At 39.0% G+C, this 12,805-nt stretch overlaps 1 protein-coding gene across 4 annotated transcripts in view; it reads left to right on the top strand.

Moving 5' to 3' along the window:
- Nucleotides 1-12,805, top strand: part of Cntn1 (contactin 1) — a 315,808-nt gene that overhangs the window by 173,034 nt on the left and 129,969 nt on the right. For all 4 annotated transcript variants that reach the window (XM_028869263.2, XM_037197418.1, XM_028869261.2 and 1 more), the window contains exons 2-3: nt 4,012-4,143; nt 6,432-6,464. In XM_028869263.2, the coding sequence (XP_028725096.1) occupies nt 4,083-4,143; nt 6,432-6,464 (94 nt within the window). In that variant the 5' untranslated portion in view covers nt 4,012-4,082. The remainder of the gene's footprint in view (nt 1-4,011; nt 4,144-6,431; nt 6,465-12,805) is intronic.

Raw genomic sequence — 12,805 nt, 5'->3', positions numbered from 1 at the left:
CTTACAGGAGGATCTGAATTGATACTGAGGTAATTTTTACTTGAGATTGGTCATTCTGTGAGCATCCTCCACCCCCACCCCCCAGCCCTCAGCAAAGTGACCATGCACCACTTGTTACATCAGAGGAGTGATCACATGTCATGCTCATCTTCATTCAATCACTTGTTTTGTAGGCTCTTAACTGAGTCACTTTCTATATGACTAACTCATTATTTGCTGCAGACCCTGTTCTTACATGCTGTGGGAACTAGCTCCTTTCTCACTTCCAGACAGTTCAGAACATGACATCTCCACCCAGGACCAGAAATTCGACTTAGGTCCCACTCCTCTGACCAGTCCTGCAGTTCCAGGCCTTGCCTTACAGTTCACCATCTGCTGATTATGATGAAGGACTCTAGTCCTGTTTTCTAATCCTGCTACTATCTAACTGAACACCTAGCACTAGTAGACTAAGAACTGTGATGCATCAAGTAATTTCAGAGTAAGTATTTCACAGCAACACTCTCACACAGCACTCAGAGTCGTTCCGGATTCCATATTTAATATTTGAAGAAATTGAGGGCCAGAGTTTGCATAAGTATCCCAATGTTGCAAGCTGCCCAGTGGTTGGGGGTAAAATGGAGGTAAGATATGGTCTCTCTTCCCTATTAGACTATGTCTTCCCATGTCTTCCTAGTCCTTTGATCTCTGAGAAGGGAGTGCAAAGTAACAGTCTAGACCTAGAAATTAATTTTCAGGAGGTTTTATTTAATTTTCTAGAACACTTGCTCTGTGTGGGCGCAGCTAATTCTGTATTTGCCCCACTTTTCCAGACTACCTGTAGAGTTGACGGGTAAGTGTGAGACTCCTTCCTTTCACAAGAGGTCCAAAGGAAAGGCCACAAGGATGAGTTCACAGCGGGCTCTCTACCTTCTTGCCCTCTGTTTGCCAACTTACTCTCTTTGATAAGCACTGCTGCTTTTTTGCTCAAGACTAAACTATAGCAACTTCCCCTGCCCTCAACTCTGAATAATTGTGAGCCCTATGGCCCTTCTCCCACTTTTACACTGTATATGAAATTCCTTAGAGCTGTGATAAAATTCAGTGTTTACTGTTGCTATTGAATTTCACGTGGTATGGTTTGCTTTGCACATATTTTATTTATTCATATTTTTATTAAGAATTTTTTTCATTCATTTTACACCAAAGATCTCCCTCCTCCTGCCCCCTCAGCCTTCCCCTCTTACCCCACCCCTCAATCCCTCCCCCACAAGAAGGCAAGGCCTTCTATGGGGAGGCACATCCTATAGAGGCAAGTCCAGACCCTTCCTACTGCCTCACAGCTGCAGGAGGTGTCTCATCACAGGTAGTGGGCTCCAAAAAGCCCTCTCATGCACCAGGGATGGGCTCTGATCCTATTTGAGAATGATTATCTCATAGAAACAAAAATCTTGACACAGTTACCTGTTTGCATTTTTTTCTATCTTTCTCTTCACCAAAGAACTTATCCCTAAATATTATACAAAGCCCTATGGGAGGGTTTGAAACCAAAACTCTCATTTTGTTATATTTCCAAACTTAGATTGATACAACCAGTCAATATCAGTGTTTTTCATTTATATCTATATTTGATACTATTGTTATCATGCATCACTTAAACAAATCTGATCTTTTTTTTTTTTTTTCTTCAGGACATTTAACTAATCCCTTTCCTCTTGAAAAAATTAGTTTTCATTCTTCTTATCTTTCATATATTGAAGTAAAAATAATTTATTATAGTAGTATTTTTCTTGCCAATCCTGCTTAATGAAAAAAAGCATTAAATAAATAAAATGTTCTAGATTTAATATAGATCTTCTAGACATATATTTCTTGCCTTCCCAGGAATCTATGATAAATTACATTTTATACCTGAAAATTAGCTGTTAATTTTCTACCAATGATATTTTAAATATTACATAATCCTGTATTTCTTTTACATATGTCTTGGCAACAACGGGGATAAATTCCACTATCACATCATTGTGGACATAAAGTCAGTGATCTCAAATTCCAGTGCCTTGAAAGACATAGTACTTTCCTTTTTCTTGCTCTCACAAATAGAGAAAAGCCAAGCTTTCAGAGAAGTCGGAAAGTGTCAAGCTCAGCATTGGAGCCCATGGCCTATTGTATGGCAAGAGGCTTCACTATGAGAGAAAAAGAGGGGTTAGGCTTGCTGAGGGAACTTACAGAAAAGGTTTAACAGAGTCTGCCAGCAACTGCATAAAGGAAGGGACCTTGGAAGTCTAGTCCATACCTCATCAGAGTCATTCCTCCTATTTTTTTTCTGTCTTCTTTTTCCTTCCCATTTTTTAAAATCAACTCTCCATGTCCATCATATGGCTTGTTGCCATCTGACTTTAGACTGCTCTTCTTTAGGTTGTCAAACAGGGTTTTCTCCTTACAGAAGGCAGGCTTTACACTTGTCTGAATAAAGGAAGTGACTGTTGTCTCCTTCAAAGTGACATTATCAGCCATTAACCAAGACACTTGTCAGGAACTTACTGACCATTCACAAGGCTGTTGGTGTCAGAAGATATTAACTTGCCGTCTTGGGATTCATATGTCTCAAAGGGAGTCTCCAACACAGGAGGCATCTATTACTATGTGAGAAGAATCTTACATGCCATGAATCAAAATAACGCCATATGTCACAAAGTAGCTGAGAGAAATATGTGTGTCTCAAATGATGCACACTTGGTGGTGTTGACTTCAGATGGCCCCTTGTGTTTCTTCCTGTCTAACATCCTGTATTACTATTGTAAATCTTGGAAAACACATTCTCTCAAGTTGAAATTCCTATTCACTAAGTATCTCTGTCACACTCTATGATATGTTGTTTTTTCCAAGAGTTCCATAGAATGGTTGACTTATAGTTAGCAGATCTTACATCTTGGGCTACAGTATCTCCACCTTCATGTTTCACTTACTTTGCCATAGTGCTGTGTTTATAGTACTTTCAATAATGATAACCTTTTTCTCTCAAGTTGAATATCACACAAACTTCAATCCAACTCATTACACTGATTCATGATCCTGTCTGTTTGCCACTGACCAGAGAGTCTCTTAAGAGCAGTCACTTCTACCTTGCTTTTGAATTTTCATATCTGTTGCTTATGCAGAGACAATGAAACATTAGTTATGTGCCCCCACACTACCACAAGGCTATTCTAAAGTGCTTGGTGAAATCTAGCAGTGTAACCACGTGGTCATTAGTTTTTGAAAACTTACCAAAGCAAGATATTTTAACTAGATAATTTTGTAGCTTAGTTTATGAGATCTTTTTCCTTGCTTTTAAAGAGGGCTCCCAAACTTTTAAAGATTTGAACACACCAAAACTGTGTGTGCTGACAGATATGTCTGGGGACATTCTACAATAAGAAAAAAAATATTGAATGAGTAACTAAAAGAACAGAATGGCAACAAGGTGGTTACATTGAGTCTTGTCTGAGCTGTGCATGTCTGGTAATTTTTTTTTTTCAAAACATCAAAAGGCTGTCTTTCTATGTCATCCTCCAAGCTTCTAAAGCTCTCACAAAGGTAATCTTTCTTATGTGGCCTTGGGGCATCACAATAATATTAATTAATCTTTCTGTCTGTGCTTCAACTAAATTTAATCCATTAAAATGATCTATATTAAGATGTTGACAATACAACTGTTTCAGTAGATGATTAGTGTATTTTGTGTTGAGTAAGAAAAGAAATCATCAGATTGCCCAGTTCTGATCAGCATCAGTATTCTGGGAGGGAAGGGACCTTGGGGGTTCTCTTATTACAAATGTATTAAAATCAGAAAAATGAAACAATGGCGTTAATAACATCACTGTCCCCAAATGTTGCACATTTTTCCTTCCCTCCAGTCCTCTCCCTGTTCTGTTCCTCCTGATTCTCTCCCCTTTCTCCTTCTGTCTCCCCTGTTTTTCTCACCTCCATTTCTTTTCCTATTTCTCTATTTTTGCTTCTAACTTGTTTTCTTATCTTTTCTCAATGCAGGTGTTTCATAGTGCTCAACTGCCTTAAAGCTTTCCTTATTTTTGAAAACTGAACCATCTACTCAACCGAAGATGAAAATGCCATTGCTGGCCAGCCATCTCCTGCTAATCTCCATTATGACCTGTCTAGGAGGTAAAGAAAAGCCTTTGTGTACTCTCCAGAAATTACATGAATATAATCAATATGTGTCCTTTTTTTCCCATGAAATCATCCATGTGATAGTAGAACTAATACTTTCTTTTGACATCTGGGCTGAGTCATATTAGTAAATAAATTTTATATGCTAAGATTGGCCTTAATTTTATTTTTATTTTCAATGAAGATTTTTGTAAGCTTTAGCCTCCTTTCTGTAGTAAAATGCTCATAAACCTGTAAACTGTATCTCTGGAAAAGGAAACACTTGGTATGTCAATTTTAACTTCACACAATCTATGTAGAGTTGAAAGAGATGAGTGTCATTTCTGCCACCTCCCTACAATTCAATGAACTTCAGTACCTTGAATAATATAGTAAGAAAATTTAAAAGTAACATTTTAAATGTCTTCCTTTTCTGTTTAATAAAACTTACTCACTTGTCAATTAGCATTAAGTTTATATAGCTGTGTTTAATAATTGATTTACAAGATTTGTAAAAAAAAAAAAGCATGTAGATATTATGAGTTTCCAGCACAACACTGAATCTGATAAATTTTTCATTTGTTCACTTAATTTTAGGAAAATAGCGTCCAAATATTCTATGATATCTGTATGCATATAAAGAGTAACATTGCCACTTTGAGCTCTCAGCACAAAGATCATGTTTCTCTCTTCAAAGGAAATATCAAAATTCAGCAATATTTCCCACAAGTGTAGACACCTAGTTTTACTGGAAAGTAATATGTTTCCTAAAATATTGATTTTTTTCCTCAAACCTCTATCTCAATGACTTTTGCTCAGTGAGTACTTGTTGAGTTGCTATTCATCTGAAAACGTACCTGTATGTAGACATTTCATACATGAATCTCTACCAGTCTCTTTTATGACATACCCAAAGACTGTTCTATTGCACTTACGATTTACTTAGTTCACTTATTTGTTGGATACAGGGTCTCTTATAGTCCAGGCTGCCCTGAACTTACTGGGCATATAAGGATGACCTTGAACTACTTGATCCTCCTGTATTGTTTTTCTAAGTTCAGGGATCACAGTATGGTCAGCTAGTCTTTATTGTGTTTTTTGAGGAGATGGTGATTTTTATTATGCTAATTCCATAATTTGGTGAAAATAATTTCATTAGTGTCAACAATAGGAGAAATGAAGCCACAGCTTTATGTTTTGCCTCCAGCAGCCTGGGTCTTTCCTTCCATCTTTCAGGGACCTGAACTCAAGTAAAAACAGATCTTTGGTTTTGAAGGCAAAAAATAATTTCAAGACAAGCCCTTATAAAGCAGAGCCAGAGTGTATTAGAAATACAGGGAAAGGAACTTAAGGACCATTAAATCACAACTTTGAGCATCGGTGTAGGGTTCTCACAGAACAGTCATAATTATCTTAGTGGCAAACATATACACCATGTTGGCGGTTCTTGAGTTACCTCCCCAGGGTGTCTAAGAAAACAAAATTTTCCCTTTCTCTTTTTGTTAAGTAGGAATAGAAGATGAATCCAAATATGTCTTGGATCAGAATGTAGTTTGATAAGAGCAATCCAGGCACTACTAGCTTGCACAAAGAGGGGTCCTGGTGGCACCCCAGAAAGCTGGTCTTATAGCTGGCAGGAGGCAAAGGCCTTGAACAAATGCCAGGTGTGCTAGAATTCTTGACTCTCGATGGGTGATGGTGGTGCACGCTTTTAATCCCAGCACTCAGGAGGCAGAACCAGGTGGATCTCTGTGAGTTCAAGGCCAGCCTGGTCTACAGAGTGAAATACAGGACAGGTACCAAAGCTACACAAAAAAACCCTGTTTCAAAAAACCAAAAAAAAAAAAGACTCTCAGAAATGGAGGTAGGGGGTTTTTCCCCTTCCTTTGTCCTCAAGCTGTTCCTCCTTTTCCTAACCTACTTCAGTTAATACTTACGAATTTAATATCAATGGTAAATATACATAGACACAAGAATGATATGCACACACATATGTGGATATATAATTGCATGCATGATGTGTACATAATGCATAAAAGGAACTTGTATATAGTTATTGACATCTTACTATAAATGAAATAAAAAGTGTTTAGTCTCCCAAATCCATACTAATGCCATTGACTGCAAACATTAGTGCTACCACTATATAATGTAAAAATAAGAAAACAATATTTGCACAGATGTAAAGTTGCATCAATCTTCAGTGTGAAGAGCATTTTCTACCAAATCATTGACTCTTTGACCATGCTTGAAAACACACCTCAAAAAAAAATAACTTGACATATTTTTTTTTCTTTTTTTAGAGTTCACATGGCACAGAAGATATGGTCATGGAGGTAAGAATTAAATGGCTTTTTTTGTAAGATGATAATTAATTTCTGCTTGAAGCTATGATAACTCTAAACTTGAAGGCAATGATTGCTGTTGGGTCACTTAGAAATCCTTATAAGGTAATTTTTTCTGAAATCATTAAACAAGTTGTTTGATTATTGAAAGAATACACCCAGACACAGACACACACACAGATACACACACACACACACACACAGATACACACACACACACACACACACACACACACACACACACACACACACACACGGGTTTGGGCAGATGAAAACTATTCAGTGGGGTCTCCATTTTGTCTTAGATGCTTTGTAACAATGCAATGCTGTGAAATTTGAATTGGTGTTTAAGGATTGCTTAACTTTTTTGCAAGCCTCATGTTTGCTTCAAGAGAAAGAACTAAAGTTAGTGCATTCGGAACCTTAAGATTTGGCGCAATTAGGAGCTGACAGATGTTAGACAATTTCCTGCTTGAGATGTACTGAATGTAACAACCAATCCTGCTGGTATAGTGTCTCCTGTGATTACTGGTTCCGCTGAAGTAGAGGCAGTCAAAAGAAGACCAAGTTGGCTCTGCCTCTCCAGCTGGAAACTCACTGGCTAAGCTGGTATTTTTACATAAATTAGTCAACTCCTATGAGCTTCTGGTTTTAATATGTAAAAACCAAAGGGTTCCTTATGGCAAGAACCCCTCAAAGAACACTGATGCAGCTGAAGTAGTGATTGATTGACTCTGTGCTCAGTGGCTGGTAACTGCTAACTCACTAAAGCCGCTGCAGAATGACAGAATGAAAGGCCAGGACAAACTGCTGAGTATCCAGTGTGACAACTTCTATGCCAAATAAAAGGATGTCATTCAGACTGAGAAGGATTTCCACTTGGAGGCTTAAAGAAGAGAAGGGCAAGAAATTATTAGCTCAAATACCATCAAAGCCATTTCTCCTCCCACCTCGTGAGCTGGGAGTCCTACATGTAGATATTATAGAGACCAGTGATATAGCTTGCTAGACTTCACAAACTTTATCGTAAGTAGGAAACATGACAAGGTAATAATTCTTTAAGAAAACAACTGAAGTATTCTTCATTTGATGATTCAAGGTATGCTTAATAATGAAAGTTGTAGATAAGGAAGCCTGAAGTATTTTAACATTTAGAAGTGGCACAGATTCTAAATAAAGAAGGTAACTGATAAAAGTCTTTTTTTTTTTTTTTTAAAAAAAAACAAAAACAAAAGAACACTTGTAATTTCTGTAGAATATTAACAGGAATTTCATTAGAAAGCACTTTATTGTCAAAAAAGCCATTGGAAACCCTGCTGCACAGTAAAGGATAATTGTTTGTAATTAATTGTGGTTAGGATTTATAGTACTATAAAAATAAGTGAAGGCATTTCATTGCACTGACGTAATAAAACACTTGGCACTCAGTGACTAAGAGCATAAATTTATTTTTCACATCTCTAGAAAATAGAACCCAAGCTCAAGGTGTTAGTGGGGCTGTGGTCCCTTGGAATATTCAGAATCCTTGTCCCTTTCATCTGTCAGTAGCCCCACATGCACCTTTGGTTGTGAGGGCATAATTACAGTGTCTGCCTCCAGCTGCTTGTAACTTCTCCCTGTGGTTCTTCACACAACCTTCCCTCTGAGCATGCAAAAGACCCCCCCCCCATTAAGATGAATCTGTGAGGAGAGACATAATATATACGTATGTTCCCAAGCTCAATTAGCATCCAGCTGGTAATCACTAAGGACCCCCTCACCTATGTTAAATTTGTGACTCTTCACGTCGGGTGACGTAAGACAAATTGCTAAATAGTTCTTATTAATAAAAAACCTGGATCTAGACATTGGGGTGGAAAACAGAGAGATCAGAGGAATAGGACAAGCCACAGCCAACCTTACCTTGCCAACTCCTCAGCCTCTACAGAGACCTACTTCTTGTATACTCATGACTATATGCCTTTCTGTCCCTGCCCTCTTACTTCCTCTCTCTGCCCAGCTACATCACTTCCTCTTTCTGCCCAGCTCTATCACTTTCTATCTGTCTGTACAGACCTCCAGACCTCCATGGTTAGTGCTGGGATTAGAGGCATGTACCACCATGCCTGGCTCTGTTCCCAGTGCGGCCTTGAACTCACAGAAATCCAAATGGATCTCTGCCTCCCAAATGCTAGGATTAAAGGTGTGTGCTGCCATTGCCTGACCTCTATGTTTAATATAATGGCTGACTTTCCCCCTCTGATCCTCAGATAAGCTTTATTGGGGTACACAGATAAAAATATCACCACAGGGTGGAGTACTGAGGCTGCCCAGTAAACACTGCATTTCTCTGAACACCCACTTCCCCTCTCCTTAGTCATTTCTCAGGGCACCTCACTCCCTATATCTTTAAAATCCCTGAACATTCTGACTTTCACATGTCAGATTTTATTCCCATTACATGGAGAGATTAGAAATGATGAGAAGACAGTTCCACAGGCTCCTCCTCCATCCTCTACTCTCCGCTCATAACTGCATTACTGTGTCCTGCTGCCGTTTGTAGGGCTTACCATACCTGCCCTTCTCTTGTGCAGGCAGGCCTGTTTCATTTAGTCCATTTCACACAGAAAATGTCCCTTCTCTCCCCATTGCCAATGTCTCCTTCTTCATGGCTGTCACTGTCAATACACATACATCCCGTGGGATGGGAGGGGTGAGTTTGTGACAACAGCCTTTTTCCCGGCACTTGAGAGGCAGAGGTAAGTGAATCTCTGTGAGTTCAAACCCATCCTGGTCTACATAGAAAGTTCCAAGATACCCAGAACTACATAGAGATACACTGTCTGAATAAACCATTAATAATCATCATCATCATCATCATCATCATCATCTTGTCATTTTCAAACTCTGTACTTCTTATCCCATGTATTCCATCTACTTGACAGCAATATAACAACAAAAATACTTTTACCTGTGACTGCTCTTTTCCATTCCCTAATCTATCTGCTCCTTTGAATATTGCAAGTTTTAACACCAGTAATCAACAGTTGCCTCTTTACCGCCCATGATGTAGAAGTGGTTAATGCAGTGAGCCACTCTCCAGCTTCCCCTGCACTGCACAGCTAGGCTGTCACATCTGGACAGAGCAGTATTCTAAGTGAAGAGGAGCATTTCTCTTTTCTTTTATTTATCTCTTTTTAAAACCAGAGACTCTTTCCCAGACCCCTCTGAGAGAAATGTCATAGCCTGAGGTAATCTGAGTCCTCTTCAGCTACAGCAGACCATACCTTTGGGGTACATCAGACATGAAGTAGCCTGAGAGTATTCCAAGCCATTTTTAGAAGTTTATGAAATGGCTTGATGTCCCAAGGAAGCTATAAAGACATGATGGACTCTCCCTGTGACATAAAGCCAAGCAAAGAATTTAATCTCTATAACCTGATCTGCTAATCCCATCCCTGTCATCCTTTTAGGTATTGGACTTATGCACACCCGTTGCAAGGAATTCCCAGTGTTGCCTTGTTACAGATGTCAAATTAGTGCAATGTTACTTTTTATCCATTGCCCTAAGTGATAGTGGTGCTAGAGTATTCAAACCAAATCCTAAACATCCTGATTATCTCAGTGAAGAAAGGACCAATACTATAGGGGAGCTTGTGCTCAGCAATGGGCTGAGCAACATTTGCCCCACGTAGAAGGTTCATTGTGCTTCAAGAGAGCTTGAATCACTCTTGACTCCATGATGAGAGATATTGTAAATATTGTAAGAATTCTAATAATAGACTTTTCAAATTTTGATGCCATTGCTTTATTTCCTAATAGATTTTTCTTAGACTCATCTGACAACATACTTAGGCAAAATTCTGTCTAACAACAGATTGAGATGACATACTTCAGAATGAAAAAAAATGGGATTTCTCTCAAGAGAGATAGAAACGTGACTAAAAATAACTCTCGAGCACAAACTGCAATCTTACTTTCAATTTTCTAGAAATCAAACCAAATAGCAAGATTACAGAGGACTAGCTCCACCAGGAAAAGGGCAAGGCTATGCTTTAGCCACTGACTGATTGTGCCATCTATGAACATGAAAAGCCCACTGAGGGAGCAGCAGGAGCATTTGGTTCTCTTGTATCTGCAGATTTTCCTTCAAATATGCATGTGTGATCTTTCTCTTTCTTATCAGTAGTTTCAACCAAATCTGATAATCACTTCTAAGGTAGAGTTATGAGAGCTACATTAGATATAGGAAAGTGAAAGATTTTTTTTTATTAAAATGGATTTTTATTAAGAAAAAAACAGGTCAAAAGAAAATGTGTTAATTAAATCTTCAGGTAACCTGAGATGTTCCCTCCAACTCTCTCTCTCTCTTTCTCTCCCTCTCCCTCTCCCTCTCCCTCTCCCTCTCCATCTCCCTCCCTCCCTCCCTCCCTCCCTTCTGCCCCCACCTTAAATGGAAATTTCTCTGGTCCTGCCTTGCCCAGCAGTCTAGATGAATCTCTCCCACACTTAGTCCCGCAGCTACTTATAAAATAATTACACAGAGGATTATATTATAGGCCTATGGCTTCAGCTTCTTGCTACCTAGCTCTTTCATCTTAAATTAACCCATTCCTCTTAATCTATATGTTGCCCCGTGACCATGGCATTATCAGTCGGCTGGCACCTTGTTGCTCCTTGGGTGGCGACTGGCGTTTCCCCCAACTCCACTCTTCTCACTGTATCTCTGCTTGGATTTCCTGCCTGGCAGTAAGCTTTCTTGCCATAGGCCAAAACAGCTTTATTTGTTATCCAATGGGAGTCACACACATTTACAGCATACAGAAAGACATCTCACAGCTCTCTCTCTCTGTCTCTCTGTCTCTCTCTCTCTCTCTCTCTCTCTCTCTCTCTCTCTCTCTCTCTCTCTTTCTCTCCATAAAACTTCCAACACATCAAAAACTGTCACCTGGGTCTTCTCACTCCTAGAGCAGCAAGAGACAGAGGCATGCATTTCTGTAGGCTGAGTATAGAGCTTCCTCAATGGGTCCTGTGCTTAGTCTCAAGCTGTGTTATCCAAAAACTATCTTCTTGCTCTGAGTCTGAGCACTACTCTTGAGTGAGGGGACCATGGAGTCACCATAGTGGGTGATGGGGTTAGATTCCTGCTGAGCATGACAATGGTAGACAATGACTTGAAGCCATAACTACTGCTCTCAAGGGCCGGTTTCAGTTCCCAGCTAACATGGGCAGAATCATCCACAAGCCTCACAGGAGATCCAGTGTCCAATCTAGAAAATTCTGGAAATATAAGCAACATATGTTCATTAAACAGTATAGCCCTATCCTGGAAACAAGAAAACTGAAATATTTTAAATGTGATTTTTTTCATATGAAAATTAACTTAGCTTCATTATTTTATCTCACTAAGGTTTCATATCTGTCCTTATAGAACTTAGAAACTAATGGAGGATTGGAAAATATACACACACCATTTGTTCAAAATATTGCCATTAAGAAGAAAACAAATGCAACAATATTTTTGTTTGACCTATAAAACTTTAACAACAGATTTTTAAATATTTACATAAGCTCTTTACAGAATTGCCTTCCTATTATATATACAAAATTGGTAATACATCTCAAAATGTTAAGGCCTCACCACTGTTAGTAGGTGATATTTTTTTCAGATAGTATCTCAAAGGTCAATGTTAGAGAAGATAAAAACCACTGTGCTGCTTAAGTTAGACCATCTATTAAAGAGGAAGCTGAGAGCCCCAAATGAGCATCTTTCACCAACAAATGAAGCTTTTAGTACTGGGAATTGGTTACATCTAATCAAGTTGTTGGCCAAAGGGGCAACATGGGGACTTCCCCCCCACACACACACACATACAAACAACCCAGGCTGTTGCCAAGGCTGTTGATTGTTCTCCACAAACTGACTAAAGACAGAACATACACAAGTCATTGAACATGGAGAAGTTGAGCTGGTGCCTATCTAGAGCCATTACTCCAACAGACTACTATTCATGGTACTACAAGGCTCTCTGTGTGCTACCAAAGGAGAAATGTCAATACAAATCCAGATACAGTTCCTTTAATTTACAGAAATGACCTGCCTGCAAGATATATTGGTACAATAATGGCACAAACTTGTGGGAGTAACTGATCAATATCTGATTGGATAAAAGGTCCACTCTATGAAATGGAATCCATACCAACACTGCTTGGATGGCCAAGAGAGAACCTGAGACTAGATCAGCCAGGGACCTAAGGGAAAACCAAGTATTACTAAAGGAACATGGCAACAAAATGGCTAGCAACATTCTGCTATACTCACAGATAAGTGTCTTGTTCTGCCATCATCCGAG

This window comes from Peromyscus leucopus, chromosome 20 (genome assembly GCF_004664715.2).
Source record: "Peromyscus leucopus breed LL Stock chromosome 20, UCI_PerLeu_2.1, whole genome shotgun sequence".
Classification (NCBI taxonomy): domain Eukaryota; kingdom Metazoa; phylum Chordata; class Mammalia; order Rodentia; family Cricetidae; genus Peromyscus; species Peromyscus leucopus.
The sequence above is the reverse complement of the archived record's forward strand: the minus strand, read 5'-3'. Positions and strand labels throughout refer to the sequence as shown.